The following is a 27988-nucleotide window of genomic DNA, read 5'->3' on the forward strand; positions in this document are numbered from 1 at the left end:
TACCAATTTCAGTGGCATCTACTAATCAATTGGTGTACACATTTCAAGTACCCTACTACACTTCTACTATCTTCAGCACTGGAACAGTGGGCCATTAGATGCCTCAGCTGCGCCAAGTCAGGAGTGCTAATGTTTACCGTATCATCACTGTTTTGTATTTTTAAACTACTTCCAACAGAGCCCTCCAATTGTAAGACAACGAGTCTTAGCTGTAAGAGTCAGGATCGAGTACAAATTAACAATTTCGATAAACGTACAAATCATTTATTTAAAATTCAAAACTCAGAGGTACAAACAAAATATTTAAGAAACAATAAATCCAGAAATGTAAACACTTATAGAAAATATATGAACTGTACCAATTTAACCACCCACCATTCTTCACAGAAAATAGTGAGAAGCAGAAAGACAAATCAACGCCTAATTGTTATTTTTTTCAGATTCCAGTTTAGAGGTAGAATACTACTGTGAAAGACACAACAAAACTTAGTTCAGTAGAATTATGCTACAAGTGAATTTGGCCCATATACTTATAAATGTAATGAAGCCAGAAAAGAAGTTTCTTACTCAGAGCTCTTATACGACAAAATTTGGCATGGCACCTTCTAAGAGATAAAGCACCTTTCCTGATAAATACTGGTTTATGCTTTTGCAAGTGAAGGATCCTGTGCTTTTTGCGTTACTGACATAGAGAAAGCATTGAAAATAGATAGAAAGTCCCAGCTTTTTGGCAGGCTTATAAGAAAGCAAGTGTTTTTCAGTAGCTTGTCCTAGAAAGCCAAACTGGGAAAAAAAACCCCTGTAAATATGAAAAAAGACTTTTGAAAGACTTCATGAATACTTGATGCTTACTTATTTGGGTGGCACAGTCCTCAAGAGGGGAAAAAAAAAAAAAAAAGAAGAAAAACAAAGAAGTTAATACAATAGGGAAAAACGGTCTTTTTTCCACTAGCTAAAAGCAGGGGAATGGGCCAGTTTTCACATTTTATTGTCATTCTGTCAGCCTCCACTAAAGCTACAATTCAGTCCTCTCAGGAAAAAGTGTATCTGTGTGACACACTGTAACTTCAAGTCTGGTAAAAATTACCCAGGTAGTCTCAAAGGAATGTATCTTCCATTTTTGTTCATCAAACAAGTGCTACAAATAGAAATTAAGATTGGAGTTCTTCAGACAATATATACAAATTCATAAAAAACAGGAACAATTTGCAAGCTCAATGACATACAAACATTGTTCAGAAAAATCCCAAACTTGTTTTTTATATACAGACTAGCTGCTAAGTGCGTTATTTAAACTGATGCATGCAATAGTAGAATCTATGGTTGTTTACGGTACTTAACTATATACAAACTGTTAGGCTTCTGCAATTTAGTTTAACAAGGACTTTCTCACATATTTGCTGAAAGATATTTGTGTTTTAGAAGCAACAAAATAAAATTTGCAGTCTTAATGCCTTCTTGCTTTGTGGTCTAAGAACACTTCTGGAATTATAAATATGATAAAATCCCAATTTAGTCAGCCAGTTCATAAGGACTCAACTTAAGCACGACCCTGCTTCTTTTAAGGAAATGAAAGCAGAGTTAGGCCAACCTTCAGTACCTTTTAAAAATTCCATCCTTGCCACACATGCTTGTTTACAAAATAGCACCACACAGGAATAGTCGCCACAAAAGAGAGAGACATCCGAGTCGCTGCATTCATTCAGCAGCTAAATCTCCCATTCCTTTAAATGGCAGTTTTAGGTACTGAGAACAGACTTGTGACCATTAAGCTCAGTTCATGGAAAAAAGCAGAAACAGAAATTTACTTACTGTCACAAATGAGGCATTGCCTTGCTTTTTCCTTTTTTAAAGAAGTTTTCTAACAGAGAGGAATCGATACAATCCAAATACCTTTAAAAAACTTGAAATATAAAACGTGAACAGGCCTGCTTTCATAATATTCTTCTCCCTTTCCAAATACCATCTGGAGCAGTGTCTATCAAATATTATATACAGTAGAAAAATTGTGTTCTTGATTACATGAAAGATTGAAATTTGTAAGCCATACAAATAATTGGGAGAAAAATGAAACAACAATCATAAAAGCATTGGCGTTACCATCACAGACTGAACCTGAAAACACGGACAAATGCATTTCCACCTTCCTCCTTGTCCCTACCTTCAGAAAAGCAAGCAAAATAGTAATTCCTGCAATAGGAAGAGGTTTGCATGTGCCAACCACCTCATCTGGGGCAAAACTACTCATGTGGCACAGATTAAATTGTTAGTCTGAGCTATATTTAGCTGATTTTTTTCTAAAGAAAATTAAAGAAGCGCTTAAACTGTACTCACAGGAGAGCTGACAACACTGCCTGACAAATAACCATTACTAATCTCTTCCATCAGCACTGGAGGACCAGTCCAGGACAAAGCATAATGGACAAACTTTCCTTCTACAAAGTACATTCTTTTGTTGAATATGAAGCCTTGCAAAAGGAAAATGCCAAAAGACATACAATATTAATACAGGAAAGTTTCAGACATGGATTTTCATATATTAGGCCTTCCAATTCCTTTATGAAATTTACATGATCTCCAAAGGGAGCTGTGCATCCCTCTCCAGGTAAAAGAATAATACATACCTAGATTAAGAAAATTTACACAGACAATTAAGAGTAAATGTTACGCCATACATTAAACTATGGTATTTCCATATCATGATTCTTTGAGAGCTCAAAACAGACTGAAAGAAGCCATTTTTAAGTATACATCCAGTTTGATTCCATATTTTTCCACTCTATCCCCCATTATGTCTTTCCCTGTATTTTAATGGTCAGGATGAAAATATTTTGTGTATATACAAACTAATTACATCTAACCTTGTAAAAACTAATCAAAAACTTCATCACTTTGCAATTTCTGTATATTTAGACAACTCACCTTCTACACATGCAAGATACTTTTCAGAGCATCAGAATAAAAGTCTTTCATATTTCACAGCTTCCCCAACATGATAAAGCTCATTATATGTTGGTACACACTTTGCTGTACCTTCATAAAAATCAATTTTGGATACACAGGTTACAAGTTAAAAAAGCCAACAGTTGACGTAGGTATTAGTTAAAATAAGTCTTCTTGTATTTGTGTTTGCAAGCCCTAATAACAGAAGAAACGTCAAGAAACATCTAGGGCTTCCATGAAAAATTGTTTCACCAAGTTTTTGCCCTTTGACACCTCCAAAATTAGAGTTCTTTCTCCTCTTTCTAATTCTGCAGCAAAAGTGACAATAATACAAAACAGCAAAATATATATGGTCCTTCAGTGTCTTCAGTAAGTGAAACATTTTTAACCAGACAGTGGTCTAGTTTCTCCCAGGTCTTGCATACGCTAATACAGCACTCTGCCATGAAAGAGAACTTACTGTTTTATTACACCTAACCACTGCCTCCACAATGTACGGTTCAACAACTGTTTCACAGACAAATAATTTCTCTCTCAAAACCCAAAGAAACTCTCTTTAAAGGCTTACACGAGATCTTTTTAATGATGGATTGACAGTCAAAGAGCCAAATCCCATGAACTGCGGAGATCCCCAAGCATGGCAGATTTAAATACAAGTTGAGAACCTTCAAAGGACAAGGGTATGATCATGTAGCCCACACACTTCTTTGCACAGTAATTAGATGTTGTGACACATCAATGCACGTGTGCCGCTTTCAATACCAAGCACACTCATGCTCCAATTATGACTATGGTTATGCTACAAACGTGCTGTAACTAGACTGAGTTAGAAAGATAGCACATTAAGAATCTACCACCTCAGCTGTTGGGGTTTTTTTTAAATGCTCTTATGTATGAAAGGCACAGTCAAATGTCAGCTTGACTGCAATGACAGCTCTTTTGAGTAGTTAGTGCCCTAGAACTTTTTTTTTTTGGAGGTGGGGAAAAAGAGATGATGGCTACTCTATACGCAGAGGTAAGCTTTATTCTTCCAAGGTGAACTTCACCAGCAAGCAGATGGCTGGTACAAGTCCAATACCCCATTTACGTTCTAAAGAAAGGATGTTTTCAGGCCTCAAGCCAAAAACTCTTAAGTAGTGATAAATTTCAGCTCAGAACCTAAAGTAGACAAGCAACCAAAGCTTTTACAAAAATTAAATTATTTTACATGGTAACATACGAGTCATTTTAAAACAGCACTATTTGATTTCAATCACACCATAGCACCAGAAGTTAATCTGTGGATTCAGAGAATTATAATATGCAAGTGTCTTCCTATCTGAGAAGTTAATATTAGCAACTATAGAAACACTGTGCACGTTGTTCCAGTGCATGTTGCAAAATGCGGTATTAGCAAACTTAACTGACCCCCAGGAGTCACAACGTCAACTTTTATTTTACTAGCGTCCATTCCAAATCACATGGCAAAACCGATTTCCCTTGCCACTTTTGCGGTGTACTAAGATACCTGATCTTTTTCCATTAAAAAAAAAAACCCCATAGCAATGGCTAGGCAAAATACAAACCCCATTACTTGCCCAGTGTTTAAGTGGAAAGCATAACCTAAGTACATTTGCCAACAGGGAAGAAATACAGCTTTTTATCCGCAACTAATTAGACTGTCAAATACTGGACAGAGAAAAAAAAAAAAACAAACCCAACAGAGATGTCAAGAAGTAGTTTTAAGTCATGACATTTACTTTTAATATTTATACCTGTAGGTAGAAGTTGTTGTGATCCATCAAACACACTAATGTCTTGAAAGCCATGCAGATCCAAATCCCCAAATGGCATTAACATCGTTGTGGAGGCAAAAGGTATGTCACCAAGTCTGCTGTTGTAACCCAGCAGTGCAGTCTTGGAAACTATGTTCCCAAATCACATGCTCTTTTGAAATTCTTATTTAGTAAAGGCTGCAACTGGTTCCACTTTGAGTCTTACCTGAGAAAGCAGGAAAGTTCAAACCCAGGGCAAACAAAGGTCAAAGTTAGTTTGAAGCTCCCTAAGGTCTGACTCCTGTAAGTCCTTGTTTCAGTGCATATGCAAATGGCCTAATTCCTAGCCAGCAGCTTCAGGTAAATGATAAGAAGTTGTTACTGACTTGGGCACTGGTTTCATGGAATGCATCTTTGAAACCCTGACTGAATAACTCTTGTTAAAGTCAAAAAGAAGTCTGAAAGGCAACCGCTTTCATCCTTCTCATCAGACTATATCCATATGTGCACATGCTGCCTATGTTCACTCCGTTTCTTCCTATATTGTTTCCTTCTCTTTGCAACATTAAGAACTCAATCCTGATTTTTAGAAAAAAATTTAAAGACTTGCTAACACATTCACCGAAGTGAATTTACAGCAAACACACTCCCCCCCCCCAACACCCCTAATCTTCAGAATTAATTCAATGGAAGCCAGTTATTAAGATATCAGGTTTATGTTTGAAAATAAAGTGCATAATGACTGTCACTGAGAACTTTGCGGATTTCAGGGTAGCATATTTAGTGTGAGTCCTCAGCAACATCAATAAAACAAATTGGTAACATGAGTCAAAATCTGAAACAGCAGATATGAAGAATAAGTTTTGCATAAATGGGAAAAAGAAAGAGAAAGGAAAATGAAATGTAATCCCTAGTCCTTTGTGAAACTGAGCCTACTATACAGCTATCCCAACATGCAGCATCTGAAATGAAGAATCACAGTCTGTTTGCTTCCCTTCTACTATTCCCGAATTCAGTTTGCAGCTTTCTGATGTCTGACTGATTTCACCTCGGGCAGGGGAAGAGGTATCTTGAGGGAGATCTACAGAGACAGTGTCAGATGAAGAATCTTGGCCTTCTGCTGAAACAGCGATTTGTGGCCAGCTACCCTCTGTTTCATCATTGCAATTTGTCCCCTCATCAGCCTCTTCCAGCTGCTGAACGGATTTCAAATACTCTTGTATTAGTCTGTTGTCCTGCTCGTTACCAGAGCTATCTTTACTTTGACCACATTCCCCAAAGCTATCCTCTACATCTGAGGAATACGCTGAAACAGAGTTGCCGCATTGTTTGACAGTTTCCACTGAAAGAGAGCTCTCAGTTCCTTCTGTTAAACTTTTTTCAGAGCTACACAAGTCACTGGCATGAGTCTGATCAGCCATGGAAGAATGAAAACCAGAATCTGGGAACTGCAACAAAGACTTTTCCTGAAGAACATCACTAGCTGGAACTAACCAAGCAGAACTAACATCTGGTGGGGTTTCTTGCTCAAGTGTGGATGATCGAATAGATGGTTCGGATGGACAGAAAGTACTGGCTGAAGGGATTCCAGGTTGCAAAGTGGCACTTAAATTTTGTGTCACTGAAAGCTGCCATTGTTGAAGGGATTTAACCTGCAAAGTATAGAGAGAATTTCATTATGAGATGCAATTAATAAAGTACTTTGATTTCTAGAGTATTTCACACAATCAGCAACAAAGCTCTAGTATAAAATTTAAGACCCAGTGAACTAACAAGAGGTTCACTATACCATTAGAGAAAATATGTTCTTCCCACTGTTAAATAATGGCATTTAAACCTAGATGCCCAACACTGACAGAGCACGCAAGCCTCCCAGTTCAAATACCTGAAGAAAAAGGAATTTGCTCTTATAAATAGAAAGGGTGAGGAACCTTTATGAAATAATCCATGCTTAAGAAAACAATCAGCCTTATTTTTTGAAGAATAGCTAATTAGAAGATGTATTACTAACTTCTACTCCAGAAATTAGTCGCTCACAGCTTGTCGCCATTTCATTTGCCCTGGGCATCTAGCAGTCACATCATTCTTCACTCTTCTGCTACATTTATTTAGTTTCCCTTGCATTTTGTCCTCCTTCTCACACCAGGCTATAATTTAGCCTTTTGTGACAAAACCAGTGTTATTGCACTAATACTTATGAATGTTATTTCCCCCCAGAATTGGAAAAAATGAACCATATTGACCGTCTCTTTAGAATTTACAGTATGAAATAGTGTTTTTCAAATTCACGGGTAAGCTGAAAAATAAGACGACTAAAACTATTTACCTGGTTCCAAAGAAATCTGACTGCTTCCTCCTGTACAAGCCTCTGAATCTTATCTTCCTCTCTTTCTTTTCTTAGTCTGCAAGAACACATGTCCAAATTTTTGCAGCTTAAATAAGCAACATTTGGGTAACAAGATCAACAAGAATACATAAAAATGCCTACTTACATAACGGCACTCTTGAAAGATACAGCAGAGCCTAATATTAAGACATTACTGCAGTCTGGCTTGCCACCAATATCCAGCTGCTGACTTCAAGTTTCTTTTTCAGAGTTACATTAAGATTCTGCATCCTTTTGCTGCAGCACATTTATTGATTTGCTAATACTGTAAGTGTCTTTTTATAAACTGAACCTAAGCTCTTCATTTTAAATAGATGTTCTTCTTCATCCCGCATAAAGAACCAACCCAAAGTAGTGCTGGTTCATTTCAAATTATGCTCTCCCCAACTGATATCACTCAGACGTAGGCACGATGTGTAAGCATTGGGAGTTTCTAGAGGTTCACTGAGGGCTCAACTTGATTCACAGAACTTTTGTTGCTTGTTATAGCAAAGGAAAAGAACCTGTCAGACCATCAGTTCTCAGATACTAACTAAATCTGCCATTTCATATCTTACATATTGCAGAACTTTGATAATCATCTCCTCCAAACATGAATTCATACGATCAAAAAAACCACCAGAACCAAGCACAGAATTGCATTTTAAAATTGTATCATGCAAGGCAGAGAGAGAATCCTTCTTTTCACCAAGTAACAGAGGAATGACTCTCAATATAGACACATCATTTACACACCCTGTAATTGCTAGGAGACAAGCAAAAAAGTCACACTTAGCAATTTCTATTTTGGTTATGCAGCGAAATATGCAAGTTCTGCTAACAGAGGAATAGAAAGATTTATTCTAACCCAACCCACTTATAGAAGGCACTTAGAGTATGAACGGCTATGTGCATAACTGTGCTTATCTTACAGGAAGCAATCTTCCACTGTAGTCACAGTTTTATATTACTGAAGCTAGGTTCTACAGCGAGTAGTTATTTCAAGACCCATTTATACCAGTTCTGAAATATCCTGGAATGATGGTTACGTTCATTCAGATTTGAGAGCACACAGCATGACCCGAACTTACTTTTCTATTTCATCAGTTAAGCAAATGATGTGCTCCTGCATTCTGTTTAGTCGAATTTCATACCGCACTTCCTTGGCTCGGGGATGGTGGTTCCTCGTGTAAAATCCTCTCCAACAGGCTTGAAGCTTGGTAGCTGCTTTAGTCATTCTTTGTAGTTCAGCTGCACCTTGATCAACAACAGCTAATGAATCAGTACTTTCTCCTGCCATCTGGTCAGGACAAAGTGTTGTAACACCCGATCCAGCACCTACTGAGGTGCTGGGGTGATTGTGCAGAACTTGGTCATCAGAGGATGCTGAACAGTTGCTAGCATTAGCAGTCAGGCTGGCTTTTACCGGATCAGAAGGTGGCAACAGCATACCCTCTTTGATATTTTCTCGAGTTTCCACACTTCCCATTGTTCTGTTGGAGTGCTCTATTGTAATACATGAAGCTTCTTCCTTATTAGCTGTTTCTCCACTATTAACATCTCTCACACATTCAATCACTGTATCATTATCATTATCATCATCTTCTAGGCCCAAATTGATTCCATGTAGCTTCAGGTCTGAAGTAGGAGACACTGGAGACAATCCTGAAGCAACTGGCATGAAAGTAGACTCTGAGGATAAAAGGCTGCTGTTTAATTTGTCTTCATCTGTCTGTGTATCTTCAAGGTAAAGCTCCTTACGAAGACTTCTTTCAAGAAGAAAAGTGTTCTTTACTGCATAGGAATGATCATCGTTTGCACTTGGTCCAACCCAAGAATTCTTCTGGATGATAGGCTCTATTCAAAAGAGAAGACAGACATATTCACAAGCGTCATAGTATTTCAATAACATACCTTCTTTTGTTTCATAAGGATTCATTATTTGTTTTAGACAGTTAGAACCTGGGTGTGTAAGATCTAAAATGCTAGCAATGGTAAGCATTACTTCTATATAGTAAGGACAATAACTACTTATCACAGTAACATTCACAAACCTTGCAAATGCTGGGTACAGTAAATTACACAAACTGCCTCTCCCTAGAGAAGTTAAACTTTTATCAAATGGAACAGTCAAAGTAATAATTCTTCAGTTTATTGGATTATGATTTTTGCCTACCAATCTTACTAGCATTTCAAGACGTGAATAAGCATGGAATGTATTTTTAGAAAACAAAGTATAACTTGAATTGAAATCAGTATAATAAAGTAACAACATGGCTTCGCTCTAAAATTCTCTCCACAAAGTTATCTATGTTAAAAAAAATAATTTATTTCTACATGTTAGATCACAGGTGCAGATTAGCTTTCTTACCACTTTCAAGAACTATCTGTGGTGGCTGGGCTGGACTGGTGTGTTCATAAGTAACTGGCAGTGTTTTGTTGGGAGTAGACGATGTAGGTTCTCCTTCATTTTGGTTCTGATGCATCAACTGCCTCTGGTGAAGCCTAAGCACAGTTTTCCAACAGATTTTAAATTTTCTTTTAAAGTTTCTTGGTACAGAAAACATCTAAAAGAAACTATCAACTATTTTAAAAGAAACAAGTGAACAAACCATTCTAAAACAAGAGGCTAGTTAGGCAGAACCCTAGACCTACAAGAAACTAACAGGACTACTCACAAAGTAGGCGATTGCACAGACTACTCCTGTTGCCTCCAGCCCCTTTTTCTTCATTACATGAATCAAAAAAAAAAGGAAATCCAACACGTAGTTCTGACTATAGACTGAAAACCGTGAAGTATTTCTACACACAAGGAAGCTATGGAGCTATTTTAAGTGTCAGGACACATTACGTTTGTATGTGTAGAGGAGTTTGAGGAATGGAGGGAGCGTCTTTTACATTTGAAAAAACCCGAATCCTAATATGAATCAACAAACATTGACACAAACGTAAAATCATCCTTTAAAAACTGAGAAAACGCATTGGTTGTTTCAACCTAGCTAAATTCAAAGATCATGAGGTAGAGGTCAGCAAGTCAAACTGCCTTAAAAATCATATACGTGTGTATGGATATATATATGGGTGAGGACTTTGGGGGGTTGGCTTTTTTTTGGTGTGGGGTTGTTTTTGTTTGTTTGTTGGCTTTTGTTTTGTTTTTTAATTTTTAAACAGTTATATCTTGCAAGCCAACTTCCTGAATTTTCCCCAGAAACATCGCGTGAACGTCAGAACGCTTAGCCGGAAATTCCAACATCAATATGCTTTTATTGTACCTTCTACTCTGAAATGGCCCCAATATTTCTATCATTTCCTCCTGGAGATCAATCTACACTGACAAAGCATGCAGTAGCTCCTTCCAGATGCTCCCAGGTTTAAATCCTTTTTGATGAGATCCCGCCCTTCTGATTTCCACAAGGCTTTTGCTGCCCAACTTTCTACCCACACTAAGCCATTTACATAGCCTGCTCCTCTGCACCGAGTCCTCTGCTCTGATCTTTCTGCAAGAAAAGTTTTTTCAATAGGTCCTGGGGAATAGGGACACCTGTATTGTTACACTTTCTGGCTTTTAGTCACAATTAGTTCACCTTTTTATGGGAGGAAAGTGTACCATGGTAACTCTCCTCATCTGCTTACGTATACCTTACCAAAACAGCTACTGCTGGCAGAACCAGCAGGCTCTGTAGAGGCCTCTGCTGACAGACCTGAGGTGCCAGACAAAGAGATCGTCAAGTGCATCACTGGGAACAGTGTCCCTCAAAGAATAACCTTAAAACCAAGGAAGAACATGCTAACAAAAAACTGGCTAATACACCAGCGTACCACAATAGTCTTCATTTACAATTAGAACAAAAGTTAATCTGAGCTCCTTTTTGAGGTTTTCCTCGCTTTCTCTGTGGCAAAAAATCTCAGTAGGTAGTTTGTTTATTTTCATCACAGTCCTAACACAAATCACCTTCATCCAGACCACACACTGAAAACTACAGAGAATTTGTCCCTAGATGGTCCAGCAAGCGGGAAAACACTCCTGCTGCTGTCTTGCCTCTCATTCCCCTCCAGGACAAAACCTGCACCTCTCTTACTCTTCCCATCTCCAGCCCTCACTGTTGCTTTGAAATACTTAAAAGGAAATCTTCTATCTAACACATAATAAGACATATAATTATGTTCTCAATTACATTGTCTAAAAATAGAGAAACAAGAAGTTCTCACCTTTGCTTACTCAGTATTTTTTCCAGTTTGGCATCCTCTTCAGTCTGGAGACCGTATGTAGATATAAGAGGACAAACAGTAGCCAAGTACTGGACTAGCTGAACGTGCTGCCCAGGTCGATATGATCTTCCTTTACCTTGACTGTAGAGCCATTCTGCTTTCAAACTGTTAGGAAGGGGTGAAATGGTCACCATTAATGCATGGCATAAAACCCCTAACTCTCCTTTGATTACTGTTCTTCTAGTGGGTACCTAAGAGCTAATCAACAAATCTAATCAAAACTTAGAACATGCGCAGTGCCCAGAAGAACTGGAATTTCATTACCAGAATAATTAATACAGTATTCCCTCACATAAGCATCAATGAAACAAAAAACCTCTGACTAAAACTGTGAAAAACACAAAAACTCTCACCAAAACTGTGAAAAACTTTTATCTGTGTGTAGTCCTTGAGCACTGAAAACACATTTGTGTCAATGAATTTATCAGCAAAGCTTTCACAGAAACAGAAAAGTTCACACAAACATGCAGAATAGTCACAGGGAGTAAATCTTGCTGAAAGTATTCAACAATTGAAATCTGTTTTTAAATTAAGTGCTCTTCAGTCTGAGAACATTTAATATAATATATACAATTAATTTAATATAATAATACAGTTAATAGAGAAAACCCCTTAGTCGTTAAAAAAGTTTCTAGAATTCTCACAGGCGACTTTTCGGGCAAGTCACAACATGTTTTGGTGAAACAGAAACAGAACTAGTTTACCTTTGACCAAAAAGGCAGCTTTTTATTTTAGTAACGGGGAAAAAAAAGACATCAGTGTCCTGGAATATGCTAATTACTGGACTAGAATGTGTTTATAGTGGATAATATTTACACTTGGACTGTTCCTGATGTCAAGAACTTTAAGACGACATATCTAATGTCATACATATATAGTGACATAATGACCACAATGATACACTAACAAGTGATTTGAGTGAAATAGTATTTGACTAATTGATACAAGAAATGCCAAATCTAGAAATGCACGTGCAAATCAGGCCCTTTATAAAAGGGCACGCTTGAACTTCCTCGAAGATAATAGCTTTAGTATCTGCTGATTGTCTCATTTAGCAAAGTCAAAGAGGCTGTAAGCTTGGAAGGGGGTAACAGATCATTGATAAATTGCTACCCCAGTTTTGATTTCTAAAAGTACTACTGTGAGTTCAGTAACAAAAAAGCTTAACTTCATTATGTAAGATCACAAGTTTATTTAAGTAGAAGTATAATTTCAGTGTAACAGATGAAAAATTTAGCAAAAGCAACGATGTTAATTGTCCTGTATCTCATATCGCCATGAACAAGAAAAAGAGAATTTCAGATTGTTAGCGCCTTTCCTTGCTTTTATTATACGAAAATGCAATTTCAGCTTAGCCAAACTTTACTTAATAATTTTAGAGCTTTAATACTATTATGTCACCTTTCCTTCTGAGAAATCACATATCCATCAAGAACTTTAAGGTTCAGACACCAGCTGACAATATATGGCCTGTAGTCAAAGCCAGGGATAGATGGTGTGGCCATCACACAAGGATTGTTCATAATTGACAACTGTTCCAATTGACGAAGAGAGGCCAGGAAAGAAACCTTGAAAAAACAAGATATATTTGTTGACTGAACAGAACCCATTAAATGCTTACAAAACATACCACATTTTTCCAAGTTACAGCTACACATCTCACATAAAGCAATATAATTACAAATACACTGAAAAAATCACATTTCCTTTTTGAACATAAACAACTTCAAACTGCCTTCTATCAACTACTGCCATTTTCCTTTTAATTATCCTGTACGTACTATAGTTCTTGGAAAGTATTAGCTTCTCTTAAAATCTGGGAATGGGGCTTTATGTATAGAAAGGTTTAGTATTTCTATGGTCCCAGTTCACGACGACAGGTGTTGAGATTTTGATTAAACAGTGGCAAGCCAAAAAGCTGGAGAAACACTGTCCTGTTTTGAAGAGAAATACATAACCAAAATAAGATTTGTCTTCCAACACGGAAGTCCAATCGAGAGTTTTGGCTGCTATTTATACTTAAAAAAACCCAAACAAAAAATAAAGACAAAAATCACAGGCAGAGTATTTGTTTCTCTTGTATGGTGTTTGAGAAATAGATAAAATAAGACCCAGGCCCAAAAATGTTCAGTTACAACAAACGCAATTCAAACCTCTGTTCTAAACACAAGCAGCTGCAGAAGCCCTCTGCAGCAGTTAATCATCTCAGTTTCCACCCTTCAGACAATCACGAAAAGCTCTCTATGAATTTAGTCTTCAAAGAATACTTCTGACATCCTTGAATAATATGACAACATAAACAAAAAAAGGCAAACTTTCTTTCAAGAATGAATTTTAAAAGGTATCACCTAGCTTGTGCAGCTAATGCAAATATAGTTATTACATATAAAGTATTAAAAGTTACTTCTATCAACACCGGTTGTTTCAAAGAAGAGAGCCCGTTTTCAGTTACATGCTCAGAATCACACAGAATCACAGAAACTTCAGAATTGGAAGGGACCTCTAGAGATCATCTAGTCCAACTCCCCTGCTAAAGCAGGATTGCCTAGAGCACATTACTCAGGACTGCATCCAGGCGGATCTTGAAAATCTCCAGAGAAGGGAATTATCCAACTATTGGCTTTCGGTCTACCTAAAGACACGGTGATATATCTTCTATATCTTACCTCATTTAAGTCTCTGATTTCATTTTCTGCCAAAGAAAAAACAGTCAGATTCTGAGGTAGGCAAACAGGGGCAGTGCGAAGCGAAGTTATAATATTTCCATGTAGCAACAGAGTCTATAAAATAAAAACATGGGGATGAAACGTATGTTTGATCAGAACACACATATTTTTTGTTCCCTGCACATTACACACAAAGGGACTATAATTAAGGCTTTCTAGTGTCATCAAAACTATTTTTGTTTATTCAAGCAAGGGAAAACCAATTTTTAGATTTTAGAGAAAAATCTTCTCAATTTAAAATGCAGAGCTGAAGCATAGTCACAATTACAAAAAAAATGTAGAGAAAAAAAGTTTCCAAATACAGTGTTCATGCTGGAAGAGTTAAGACTATGTTTTGTTTTGATTCATGACATGAGACAAGAGAACTGAGAGCTATAAACAAGATCTCGCCATGTTATCTTTATTAGAATCATTAGAGTGGTTACAGAAAAATCACTGCCTCAGTTCCTGCAACTTGAAAACACAGAAAAGAATTCTTACGTGTTTCCCTCTAGAAATTGTAGTGATTAATTAAAATGCTTTAAGAGCTAGTGTTTGAATAATTAATGCTTTAAAAGGTAGCAATTTTCAAAGCAAATTTCTTTATGAAAAGAATGTAACAAAAATAGAGATAAAATAACACCTACCTTCAACGATGTAAGCTTGGAAAGATCACCTAATTGAGCTATGTTATTGTCTGACAAATCAAGATGCTGAAGAGACAGACAGGAATTGATTTGTTCAATGGCCTACAAGAGTAAAGTAGTCAATTACTCACAGGAACTCATTTTTAGTCACTAAATAGATATAATAATTATATCTAATTATAATTATAATTATAAATTATGTTGAAAGTTAAAAAGCAACAGATAAATAACCCAAAATGAAAGTCATGTTTTTCCGGTTTCATTTTAAAGATTCTTCTCCTATTTTGGGGACTATTTCCCAATTCTTATTATATTTCGGTATCAAACCTTTTATTTTTTTCCTATATAATTCTTGTCCAAAAGTTGCCCTCTTCTATTTCATAAACCAGTAGACACAAAACTTCAACATTTTTTCTAATCAAAGCCACAAACATATTCAGATTTCTTTGCAGCATCTTCCAAATTTCTACAACACTAGATTCTGGAAAACGTATAAAGACTAAATACTTTACCTTAAGGTTATTTCCTGCCAAATTCAGCCATTCCAGGTGCACCAAATCCTTCAGCCCTTCCACATACCCAATACTATTATGAGGCAAGTTTAGTACCCGGAGCTTAGTCAGTTTCGCTACACCCATCATTCGCACCAAACGATTGTTGGCTACAGAGAGCTGCAGATTGACACGCAAATAAAAGAAACAGGTTTAACTATTAAACTGCACAGATAGAATAGGCTTCTATTTTTAATAGTTAAAAATCTAATCCAACAGGAACTATTTCAATCTATGGATTCCATTTTCAAGCAAATAGCACACATACAAAAGACTACAAGAGGCAGGAAATAAATTACTGATGAAAAAGTAGTTTCCACAACTCGCTCTGCAAACTTAAGAGGAAATCTTCTCCCTACCAATAGTTAAATAAAAGAGAATGAATGAGGATTTGTGTCATATGAAAATAAGATGTTAAAATCAGAATTGCCAAATCATCGTGCAAATTGTTGCACCATTCCCGGTGTAAAATCATACTTACTGTCAATGGGTCAGAGGACAAAATACATTTCAAATGACTCTCAAAAAGAGTCCTGTGCTAACAGGACTGTAAATCACGAACTTCTTAAAGGATAAATCCTGATTAGACATACAAATTAATAACGTGACCACCAAGCTGGCAGACAGGTGAAAGTTTGTTGTAGTAACAAGCCCAACCTCTCCTACCTCTTGGAGAAATAGCTTGTGTCTAGAAGCTATTAGGTGACTTCAAGTCTATCTGGAGGCACTTTCAGTGATAATTAACATGGATTTGTACAGCTTTGCCCCAGAGGGATTAATACTCTGATTTTTGTGAGCACCATGCACAGGCTAGTGTTAGTGATAACATTGTTATCACTAATACCCTCATGAACTTAAATGGACTGCTGCTCGTATTAAAATTAAGAATAAGCACTCGCAACGTCAGGGCCTACATGAATTGATATGTTAACAAGACTACATAGATACCACCCAGTTCACTTTTTTTATTTGCTACTTGTACTTTAACATAATTGACATAGCTTTTTTTCTTCTTGTAAATTAAGGTTACTAATCCTTTTCCTTTGTGAAGCGTTCCGAAATTCAAATTGAGAAGAGAGTCCTGTATGTATGTCTGCATGTTTAAATTACACAGAGGAAGGATTAAAAAAAAAAGTTATTTTTAAAGTTACAAAGCTCAATTATTCAAAACGTAAGATATATCAAAAATTGGGTTATCTGTGACTTTTCTAAATGTTCTTATGACACAAATCCCATTAGGATTTATTTAGTTCATTTTTATTTACCTAGGTAACTAGCAAAACAGTCTCCCCCACTATGAACTGTAGAGCTACACTGAAAACACAGCTTTCTATTTTAGCTAGCCATTATTTATTTTCCTATGAAGACAGTAACTGCTAACTTACTTCAACTGCATAATATGGTCTTAAAGCAGAAATATTTTAATTTACATCACAGTACCATTATTTCATAGCAAATTCAAGTCAAGTAACACTGACCTGCATCAGATTCCTGCATTTCTCCAAGTGTTCCAATTTAATTATCTGGTTTTTGTCCAGAATCAGAGTGTGAGTATCAGCATCACAGGGTAAGGTTGGACCCAGTTTTTGCAATCCTTGACCTGACCAGTTGACTACCAAACCTTAGAAGAAAAAGAAGGTGGGGAAGCCAAAAAAAAAAAAGCCCCAAAGTCAACAATTTATATATGAGAACATGTACTGGAAAAGCAAAGCAACATAAACAGAATTGGTTTATAATGCATGCAGCTAATTTGCAAATACAAATTAAATTTCTTTTCCACATAAAGCTGAAGCAAATTACTTCAGACCAAACGCATTAGAGCAACTCTTCCAGGTACTGGAAGATATGGATTCCAGGCCCCATCCTTATCAAGGATTCTGGTGAAGTTCTGGGAAAGTCAGCAACAGATTCCTCTGAAGTGGGAAGCAGAGCAAAATTTTGGTAGCTAAATTTAAAGGCACAATCGTCAAAGCCCCAAATTTCAAGAGCCCCTAGAATTTTAATTTCTTCAAAGATTTCAAGTTTTGAGCAGCTTGACAACTACCTATCTAAATTCCTGCTTGTAGGCAAACACAGAACATGCCTAGCACACATATATAGCATCACACTTCACAAACAACAGCGACCATCCCTAACAAAAAAATCTTAAAAGGGGAGGAGCATCCCTCCTTTCATGAATCAGAATGTGGGAAACGTGATGAGGATGCAAACCTACAAACTTCACCTTCCTGTAGAGTTCCATCACCTTTCTAAAGTATTTGAAGATTAGGACACTTAACTTGTAAATGTGAAATATCCGTATGATAGTCCTCAGCCAGAGGAAAATAAACAGCCTTATAATGATTAAGTCCTCAAAAATCTAGACGACTGAATAAAAGCCTGCAGTTTTGTCTTTTACCTTCTCAGTAGTTCAAAGGAAAAATATTATTAGCCCCACCCCACCCCCTTTTTTTTTTTTTTTGAAAGTACATTCTAGGTACAAACTCAAAGCAGAACTTTCAGCCTGTGAAAACAAAAATGACACCTCTCTTCTGTCAGAAGTTGGATGCTTAAACTTCAAAGGAAACAAACTTAAGATTCAATCCCCCCTTTAAAGCTTCCTATCAGATATTTTACGACATACTCCCTTTTAGCAGTTTGGCTGCTGCAAAACCTAATCTTAAGTATTTAACTATCTTAACTTATTGGGTAGGGAATGTGTGCAATTCAGGGTTAAAGATTTCACTCTAGGACTTCACTGGCCAAATCCTTGAGTGCATCTTGCCTTGGGAAGTACCTAGTGAAAAGTAAAAACAAAGAACCTGCTCATATAGTCGTGCTACAGTACTGGTGACATTTGGGCAGGACCAAATTGTAAATAGGCTAGCATATAATTTAATTAATGGAACACACACAACTAGAGTGTTCCATGCAAAAACTGTTACTATATAAAGTTAAAAGGAAAACATTTGCCATCTACAGAGAACTTGAATCACTGGGTACCCATTGTAACACCTGATAATAATAATTTTCATACATTAAGCCTTTGCTGTGTGTTTTACATATATACACCATTCTAGTGCTTGTTCTTATCTTACTATCTGCTCAGTAAATAATGTTGCCTTTTTCAGCAGGACGTTCCAGAATAGTGTTCTTACCCTAACATGCACTATATATTATTATTCTTGCAGTTTGCAGGCTTTTAGGGTTTAGTTATGCTAAGGATGGAGACAAACATTTTTGGTGTACCATTTTGACAGCTACAGAATACGCTTTTCTAAGAAGCTTCTCTGATGACATGTATTACATTTACATTACTTCTCAAATCCACAGCCACCCAAAGAGCTCTGAAGAACCGCAGTGCAGAGCCAGCAGCACCAGAAACAGTCACACTCCTGTCTTTGCATGTTCAGGAATAAGGTACTGCATGCTTCTCACTTAAGTGGCCACCTCTGCAACCACTTGGTCACTTTAACTAAACAAAGAAATTTTGCATCTGCCTGTTTATTGAAGGACTTGTTATGAAAATTCACAAGTGGCCCATGCCAACCAAGGAGCAAGGCTAGAACCCACAGCATAGAATTACCAGAGTAAACCTTTTATTCATGCATATGAGGTGTCCCAGTCAAACTTGGGCACCCGGAATATGGCTTTACGTACAGTTCTTATAGCTTTCAAGCATTCAGATACAACATGATTTGACTAATTGCTACTTAAAACATACACTCTACCATTTGCAAAGAAACTATATTTCTATGGCATCATCATCCACCTGCTTCTCTATTGATCTAGGTGTCCCCGGAGTTAGTCTTGCTATAGTTACTTATCTATGATGCCAGACAATGGGAGGGTTTCACAGATGTGTTAGAGGAGCTAGGATGCTGGCACTATCCAGTTGTCTGAGGGTATCCTTTATCCTATGTGGGAAGCTTTAAGATTCAGAGAAAGAAAGGTCCCTATTTCAGGAGGGTCTGTCCTTCTCCTCCTCCTTGTGACAAGTGCTGTCCTTTAGTTTGCTTGCTTAAGCATGACTATTCAGTATACAGCATGAAAAATACATACATATATATATATTAAGAAAGTTAATATTATTTCATACTACAAAGACTCACTGGTATAATACTTCGTGAATTAGATTTTCCTAACAGGCTCTCAGTACTGAGGAAAACGTTTCAGAATTACTTATTACTTGTTTGGCAGCTATGAACATTAGTAGACCTCAGAAGCTCACAATTTTTGCTCAGGCCTCTGCTCACTCACTGAGCCCTTAAGCCTTCAAAGACAGACTTAGATTGTTATAACACACCGTCCTTTCAGACGGAGGCAGAGGGGCAAGAAACCGCACCCTCAGCGGTGGCGCAGTCTCCCAAGACCTCTCTGCTCTCCACTGTAGAAAAAAGGGGCCTTACGCCAACTCCCGGCCTACCTTCTACAAGGCTGCGGGCAAATCCCTCCTTGGGGGCCCGGGCCTCAGCAGGATGGAGAGCGCCCCCCCCCCCCATGCCCAGAGCCAAACCCGCTGCTGGAGGGCGACCCCAAGTCCTCAGAGCGGGCTGTCCTGACCACTTCCAGCCCCGCTCGGGGACCTCAGGTGCCGGCCGTAAGCGGGCAGGAGCGTGGAGAGGGGAGCACCCGAGACCTCCGGCCTCAGCGCCCCACACCGAGGGCCGCAGGCGCTTTCGGGACTTGTAGTCCGAACCCCGCGGCTGCGGCCGGCACACAGCGCGCCTCGCACTACAGCTCCCAGGGTGGGCTGCGCGCCCCGCCGCACACAACCGAGACCCAAACAAAACCCCCGCCGGCCCCCCACACCTGCAACCCGGCCGCCCGGCCCTCGGTAAGCTCGCTGCCTCCGGCGCTCTTCTTACCCCCTCCAGCCGGCGAGACAGCCTCAGTCCTGGCCGCAACCGCCGTCGCCGCCATCCTTCCCGCTTGCCGGCGCCGCCTAGCAACCGAGGGCCCGGCGGGAAAATCGTGCGGCTTGCTCTTTGTAGAAGGGAAGGTCCCGCGTACGGGGCCGTCCGGCGGGATTTTAACCGGACAGTGGGAAGCCCGGTCGGCGTGAGCGCTCCCGCGGGGTCCCCCGTCCACCCGCCGCCCCTCCGGCCGGAGAGGCGCTGCGCTGCCCTCCCGCTCCCCTCCCGTCAGCCCCTGCGCGGCGGGGGCCGTCCCGGCGTGCTGCGCGCGGCGCACGGAAGGCCGGTTTCCCGTCAGCCTCTCTTCCTCTCGGCCCCGGCCGCCGCCCGCCTCGGACCTACCGCCGCCATCATGAAGTAAGGGCCCCGGCGGCCTCCCCGCCTCTCCATCCGGCGCCATCCGTCGCGGGGAGGCGGCCGGAGGGCCGTGCCTCCCCCCTCCCCTACCCCGCTGCCTCTCCGCTAACGCTTCTCTCCCGCGCAGGGTCGAGCTGTGCAGCTTCAGCGGGTACAAGATCTACCCGGGCCATGGGCGCCGCTACGCCCGCACCGACGGCAAGGTGAGGCCGGGGGCGAGCGGGGAGGCCGAGGCGAGCCCTGCGGGGCGGCAGGGGCTGGTGGGAGCGGGCCCGGCGGGAGGGGACGGCGGTTAGGCCTGAGGGAGAGGCCGGCGCGATGCCGGCAGAAGTGAAGGCCTCGGCTGGGACGCGCGGTGGGGAAGGCGGCGTTGCCGTCTCCATCGCCTGACTGAGCGGTACGGGAATAGGACAGCTGTGCTTCCGGCTTCTGTCGCTGCCCAGGTGTCACGGCTGCTGTCAGACCTGGTCCGTGGGAGAACCGTGCTTGTGCTGTAGGTTGGGGTGTTGAGCTGGGTTTTAAATTGTGGTTTGGGGAGGGTGGTTTAAAGCTGGTCCGGTCTGAGTCGCAGAATGGCAGGGGTTGGAAGGGACCTCTGAAGATCGTCTAATCCAAGCCCCCTGCCAGAGCAGGTTTGCCTAGAGCAGGCTGGACAGGAGCGCATCCAGGTGGGGTTTGAATATCTCCAGGGTTGGAGACTCCACCACCTCTCTGGGCAGCCTGTTCCAGTGCTCCATCACCCTCAAAGTAAAGAAGTTTTTCATTATGTTCAGATGGAATTCCCCGTGTTCCAGTTTGTGCCTGTTGTCCCTTGTCCTGTTGCTGGGCACCACTGAGAAGAGTCTGGCCCCATCCTCTTGATAGCCGCCCTTTAGATATTTATAAGTATTGATAAGATCTCCTCAGTTTTCTCTTCTCCAGGCTAAACAGACCCAGGTGTCTCAGACTTTTCTCATAGGAGAGATGCTCCATTCCCTGGATCATCTTTGCAGCCCTGTGCTGGACTCTCTCCAGTAGTTCCCTGTCCTTCTTGAACTGGGGAGCCCAGAACTGGACACAGTACTCCCAATGTGGTCTCATAAGGGCAGAATAGAGGGAGAGGGTGACATCCCTTGACCTGCTGGCCGCGCTCTTTTTAATGCACCCCAGGAGACCATTGGCCTTCTTGGCTACATGGGCACACTGCTGCCTCATGGTCAACGTGTTGTCCACCAGGAGTCCCAGGTCCCTCTCTGCAGAGCTGTTTTTGAGCAGGTCAGCCCTTAAACTGTACTGGTGCATGGGGTTATTCCTCCCTAGGTGCAGGACACTACACTTGCCCTTGTTGAACTACCGAAGTTCTGTAGAAAATACTATTTAGACATACTGCATCTAATGCTGAGATTTGCTGAAGCAAACAACTGGACTTGCAAGTAATTTGGGTACGGATCACTGGGATAAAATAGGGAGGAGAGCCCTTTCAGGCTCTTGCATCTCATACAGATAGGACTGTCATAAATAGAAACACACTATTCATATCTACAGAAGGAGGGTTTGGGTGTAGGACATCCCAGTACAGTAGCCTTGGTGTACAGAATCTCCTGGGAGATCATAGCTAAGTAAATGGACTGATTGAATCCTCAAGTGTTCTCCTGGGAATTTGTTCATACTTCAAATTTAATTCTATGGCTCATAGTAAATCAGCCTGTTAATTCTGCCTGTTTTTCTAGGCAGGAAGGTTTGTTTAACTATGTAAAAAGGAATTGAGTGGAGTATTGGTCTCTGTATGTTCCTTAGGCCAAGTTTTGGCTGGCTTACACAGGAAGCACACAGTTACTTGAGGACAGGCAACTGCTTCACTGTGTTATGAAAACAAAAACTGTACCATTATGCTTTATTGTGAGAGAACTAAATTAGGCCTGGAAAATTCCTTATGCTGGAATGCCTTGTAAGACATAAGTTTAATCAGTGGAACAAAATTCCAAACTTTAAATTTTTTAAACTATGTTCTAAAATTTTGGTTTTTCAGGTGTGTATAAAGAAATACAAAAGCATCACTGTTGAAAAACACTGAATCAAAGAATTCTTTGATACGTTAATGTAGACTGTAATAGTGTCTTTCATAGAAACAAAGCTTACACAAAATACTTTTACCTTCCCAGGTTTTTCAGTTCTTGAATGCAAAATGTGAGTCTGCATTCCTTTCCAAGAGAAACCCCCGTCAAATCAACTGGACTGTTCTGTATAGGCGTAAACACAAGAAAGGACAGTCAGTAAGTATCCACCAACTAATGCTGCTCTGAGTTTTTCCATCAAAAGATCTGGTCTGTTAGAATAGAGGTAACTTGACTATGCTGGTGTTTAGCAGAAGCATGACCCATATAACCAGGATGAAGACTGGCCGGTAATGGTCAACATGTGAGTGCATTTCTATGAGTTTATGTGTTGCTTTATGTTTGAAAGCTAACCAGTTCAGCAAAAGCATTTTATTTCTATTGTATCACTTCTTTGAGGGCTCCCTCAGAACCATGGTAGGTTCAGTTGATTTTAACACTTATACAAATGGCATATGTTTTAAAAAATTAGTTTGACAGAAGGTAGGTAATGCTGTTTGATATGCAGAGTTTCTAAAAGTTTGGACTTGTAAAATTCCTGAATGGCAATAGCAGAGAGAGCTGAAAATCTGGTGGATCGTATTTCCAAACAGATGATGTGGGAGAACTTTGCACATACCCTTCTTGAAAACTTTGGGCTGTAACTTTGTAGGAGCTCTTTCCTATGTAGTTGTCATTTCGTTAAAAAGACAAATTAATAAGGCATGTCGCATTTTCAGCTTAAAATTGCACAGCAAAAAAGAATTTAGAAAGGCTTACATATGTATTAAAACTCAATGTTTTTACTAATGTGTTTGGAGAAGGAATGTTGATGCACGATGGCTTACACTGCTGCCCAGCACTGTGATCCCGTTTGAAACAGCTGGAAAGTGTCTTCCTTTCAGAACATTCAGTCAAAGCGGACTTTATCCCTCCACCCTTTTTTTTTTTTTTTTCTGGGAGTTACAGAAGGCTGAGCTTCTGCATCAGTTGTCTCCTAAGTGAGAAGTAAAATTCTACTTCTGTATACAGTTTTACAATAGCTTCAATCTTAATATCTGCTTGTTTCTAGAATTGTCTTTAGTCTTTCATTTAACGTCGTGTGATACTAATTGTCTGTCTTCATCTTCTGCCATTTTAGGAAGAGATACAAAAGAAGCGTACGCGCCGTGCCGTTAAGTTTCAGAGAGCTATCACTGGTGCATCTTTAGCTGAGATTATGGCTAAACGAAATCAGAAGCCTGAAGTACGGAAGGCGCAGAGGGAACAAGCTATTAGGTGAGAAATCAGAGATAAATGGAGCTATCCCAGGCTTTTCAGAGTTTTATGAATGCTTTTCATACAGGAGCTTAAACTCTACAGGAGCTCTGTGGTTTATAAGCTTGGTTTGTTGGGGTTTTTTTTCTGTCAGTGTATTTGCAGTTAATACTGAGTAAGAGAAAGTAGCAGCAGAGAAGGGTCTCTTCTTTGCCCTCTTCCTTTGTGAAAATACCGCTTTTGTCACACACAGTTCTGCTGTCTCATTAGTAGTCTCCCTAGAGGGTACTGAATGTAGAGGTTAAACGTGAAGTCATGCATTCCTTTCTTGATCTTAAGGAGTTCTTACAGTGCTGAGACAAAGAAACAGTGAATGACAGAGATGAATAACACTCTTTTTCTGTGAATTCACAGGGCTGCAAAAGAAGCCAAGAAGGCTAAGCAGGCAACCAAGAAAACGGCTGTTTCTGCTGCAAAGGTAAGCTTCAATAGGTGGATAGAAATCATGAAATGGAATATATTGTGTTGTAACACAACATTCTGTTACAGTGCTTAATTGGAAATTCCCATTTGTATTTGGAGGAAGCATTTGCTTATCTATTTTGATCTGGAAGCACCTTGAACAAACTTTAGTACAAAAGTTAAACATACACAAACACCTGAATAGAATGAACCTTTTTTCATAGAAGAAATAAATATTACAGTAAAACAACTTTCTGACTATATGTTGGAGATTCTTGATAGCAAAAAACTCGTCTGGATGTTACATCTTCGCTATCTAGGAACTTGGTAACAATATATTGATGAAGAATAGTATCTGTTTCATTATTACTTGTTATTACTAAATACCATATGTTGGAATCATACATGTTGTCATTTTACAGTGGTATGTGTGTAACAATCTAAGATTCTAAGATAATTCTCATCTGATTTATGTTGCCCGATTTCGGTCAAGAATCTTAAATACACAGGGGCACTCTGAGCACTGCAGATAAATTGCTTCCCTTTGCTCATACTTTATTATTTCTTTACAGGCTCCTACAAAGGCAGCACCTAAGCAGAAGATTGTGAAACCAGTCAAGGTTTCTGCTCCCCGTGTTGGTGGAAAGCGCTAACCTGCCAAACTGTTGGTCATGCTGAATAAACATCTGACTAACTTTCATAACTTGTGCCATGTTCTCTTCAACTGTGGGAGATAAACTGAAGAGGATTAATCTATGAAATAACCATGTCTGTTTTTGCAGACTGAAAAAGATCTTGTCGTAAAACATTTGGTTTCTTAGACAATCTGCTGTATTAGCACACATTTCATAACCCTTTAATGAATGAGCCAAATAGCAGGGAAGGTGGAGCTGATGTTTGAGAAGCTGTTCTTGCCTGAAGGACAAAACAGCACATGAATACAAGTTTATTCCGTGTCTGTCAAATCGCATAAAAAGAGTTTTCTAAGTTCTGATATGCAAATGAAAGGGTGGGTGAAGCAGTACCGTCTGTAAGTGACTTTAAAAGGCTGATGCTCTTCTCGTGTTGTGGAATGCACGTAGCAAGATATAAAAGAAGAAATAGGTTGAAAAAAAGGAATGGATGGTTTCACAGACCACGGGGCTGTTGCATGCAAAGGTTCAGATGCAACTCCTGGGTCACAATTGCTGGAAGCTGTCTTCAGGAAAAGGATGGCTGCAAAGGTCCTACCTTGCATACGTTCACTAAGCTAAAGGTGTTTCTTGACCCAGTATGGCTCTTCTTCTGAAATTATTATCTCATTAGCAGCACTTGCAACACTGGTAACAGGTTGACTGAGCTTCAAATGCAGCTGATGGTATATGTTTACTTCAGGCCCATTTAGGTTCATATTTAACTTGCAGAATGCAAGTGGGGTTCCCTTAGTAACTCCCCACCTTCCCACGCCTAGAGGGAGTGGCTACTTGCTAAATTCTTCATGTATTCATCTGTGTACTTAGACTATGTAGACAGTGTGCCCAGACTTTCTGGTAGTTTTGATGGACAGTCATAGCCTTGGCAAAGGGATGTCCTCTGACTTCTCTGTTTTATGGGTCAGATACTTCTCAAGATGCCACATCTTAATACCTGTTAACTTTGAGGAGCTTCGAGGGCTTGCTTTGTTACCTTACTACACTAGTCAAGAAAGCACCTGTCTTTCATAGTTTTGCTTCCTGCAGTTCTTCTAGGCTTCAAAAACAACAGCTGTAATGGGAAACTTGGGTTATATTTTGAGTTACATCATACTTTGGTTTGGGTTTATTAATAAAATAGATACAGGTCTGGATCAAGGTTACAACCTGTTTGAAATAGGTTTAGCTTGGTTACATTAGCGGAATTTGGACCGTTATCTTCCAAACAATTGCGCCTCTTGCTATAAAAAAAACCCAACCAAACCATAGGAGCTACTCATGTTTAGAATTAAATTGAAGGCTTTTAAACAGTTAATACACTTGAAAGTGAAGCTGCCAGAAACAGGAGGGAGGAAAGAGGGCAAGGAAAACTGCTTGGTGTTAGAGGGAAAGGAATTTTTAATCATTTAAAACTGAAGGCTGAAAACACCACTGAAAGTTACCTATGCTAGTGACGACTATATAAAATCCTGATTGTATTGGTGTCTTTTATCAGTCACCTGGTACACTGCTTATGAAAGTTTTCAGCTAAAAAGCTGAAAGTAAAGATGAGCTTTTACAAACAATCTCCTTGAAATACCATTAATGATATATAGGAATGGATTATCAGCTATGACTAATTAGTAAGTCAATACTTGTTAATGCTTCGAAGTTTGCAGGCTTTAGCTGCCTGCTGTTACTGCAGAAGTGCACAGAAGTGCTTTAAGATTACTTTTCCTTGCTTTTTATTCATGAGTGCTGACTGATGCAGTGAGTTGGAGTAACCCATCAGGTTACTTCTCACAAGTTATGCTTCAAGTGAGCAAGGCAGGCTGTTCAGGGTGTTAACTTGGTGTAACTGCACGTTATTCAGCTCAAACATAGATAGAATGCAATGAATTAACACTGAAATTAAGCAGTTAAAGTCCTTGTGTTTACCTAATGCAACATAATTGATTCTCTATTAAATATCACTAAAAATGGAGTACTTAAGTTTTTCATAGACCCACAGAATAATTTATGTTGAAAAGGACCTCCAGAGGTCATCTAGTCCAACCTCTTCCTCAAAGCATGTCTATTTAGATCAGGCTGCTCCAGGCTGTATCCAGCCGAGTTCTTGAACGACTCCAAAAACAGAGGTTCCACAACCTCTTCAGGCAACCTGTTCCAGCATTTGACCACCACCACGGTTTAAAAAAAAAAAAAAAATTAAAAAATGCTTATACATAACTAGAATTTCCTGTGTTCTAACCTGTGCCTGTTGCCTATTACTCTGAGAAGAGTTTGCCTCCATCTCTGCATCCTCTGGTGGTGGCGGACAGCAGCAAGGTCTCCACAAAGCCCTTCCTTTTTAAGGCTGAAAAAGCCCATCTCTCAGCCTTGCCTTGTCCCTCATGCTCTGGTCCCTGACCATCTTTGCGGCCTTCTGCCAGACGTGCTCCATCCAGCCAGTATCTTTGTACCTGGGGGAGCTCACAGTACCCCAGATGCTGCCTTGCAAGCACTAAGCACAGGAGAAGGGTCACTGCTGGCTACGCTCCTGCCTGGGCATGGGTGTCCTGTGGCTCCCGCGTTTCGTGTCTCCGGCACGGCTGTGAAACAAAATCGGGTCAGAGCTTGGACAAGGAAACCCAGCAGCTGATGTTCAGAAGATTTTCTTTCTTTTGTCTTACAAACAAAAAAAGAGCACACTCAGTGCATGGAGACGTCGCCACCCTGCCCGTGGTGCTGCCCCTGACTGCTTTGCTGATGCTGCAACACGAAACCACACGGCCCGCTTTCTCGTAGCTCCGGCTCCCGAGGCAATTTTGAAGCGGAGGCTGCTCGTTTCGCAGCGAGGGCGACAGAAATCATTTACTGAGGGGCGTCCCCTTCCTCCCACCGCCATGGCCACGGCCATAGCCATGCCCGCCCCCTTACAGGCTTTGCCCGGCTCTAAGATGGCCGCCCTCAGCCTTCCGCCCGGGCTCTCTTTTGCCCGCTTCCAATATGGCGGCTTTGCTTCCCGCCCCCCACCCTGCTCCAACGAGCTGCGCCTTCCCCGAGCACGCGCCCCTCCCAC

At 40.1% G+C, this 27988-nt stretch overlaps 2 protein-coding genes across 2 annotated transcripts; one reads left to right on the forward strand and one right to left on the reverse strand.

The window, feature by feature from the left end:
* Positions 1 to 259: 259 nt before the first annotated feature.
* Positions 260 to 20211, reverse strand: CEP97 (centrosomal protein 97). The gene is made up of 11 exons (XM_063349891.1): positions 20082 to 20211; positions 16713 to 16855; positions 15196 to 15354; positions 14684 to 14785; positions 13998 to 14111; positions 12733 to 12899; positions 11272 to 11436; positions 9434 to 9567; positions 8154 to 8919; positions 7024 to 7099; positions 260 to 6349 (listed from the first exon to the last, which is right to left on the reverse strand). Exons 1-11 carry the CDS (start codon positions 20134 to 20136, stop codon positions 5633 to 5635), a joined length of 2598 nt encoding a protein of 865 aa, XP_063205961.1. The 5' UTR covers positions 20137 to 20211; the 3' UTR covers positions 260 to 5632.
* Positions 20061 to 26911, forward strand: RPL24 (ribosomal protein L24). The gene is made up of 6 exons (XM_063349903.1): positions 20061 to 20486; positions 20614 to 20689; positions 22628 to 22738; positions 23700 to 23836; positions 24230 to 24293; positions 24850 to 26911. Exons 1-6 carry the CDS (start codon positions 20482 to 20484, stop codon positions 24928 to 24930), a joined length of 474 nt encoding a protein of 157 aa, XP_063205973.1. The 5' UTR covers positions 20061 to 20481; the 3' UTR covers positions 24931 to 26911.
* The last annotated feature ends 1077 nt before the right edge of the window (positions 26912 to 27988 follow it).

This window comes from Chroicocephalus ridibundus, chromosome 1 (assembly GCF_963924245.1).
Source record: "Chroicocephalus ridibundus chromosome 1, bChrRid1.1, whole genome shotgun sequence".
Classification (NCBI taxonomy): Eukaryota; Metazoa; Chordata; class Aves; order Charadriiformes; family Laridae; genus Chroicocephalus; species Chroicocephalus ridibundus.

Excerpts from the sequence above, each read along its gene's own strand:
- CEP97 (XM_063349891.1), bottom strand. The coding sequence starts at position 20,136 with ATGGCGGCGACGGCGGTTGCGGCCAGGACTGAGGCTGTCTCGCCGGCT. Across the intron at positions 14,786-15,195 it reads TGGCAGGAAATAACCTTAAG|GCCATTGAACAAATCAATTC; the intron begins GTAAAGTATTTA and ends TTACTCTTGTAG. Across the intron at positions 11,437-12,732 it reads GTGATTTCTCAGAAGGAAAG|TTTGAAAGCAGAATGGCTCT; the intron begins GTGACATAATAG and ends CCTTCCTAACAG.
- RPL24 (XM_063349903.1), top strand. Across the intron at positions 22,739-23,699 it reads AACACAAGAAAGGACAGTCA|GAAGAGATACAAAAGAAGCG; the intron begins GTAAGTATCCAC and ends CTGCCATTTTAG. Across the intron at positions 23,837-24,229 it reads CAGAGGGAACAAGCTATTAG|GGCTGCAAAAGAAGCCAAGA; the intron begins GTGAGAAATCAG and ends GTGAATTCACAG.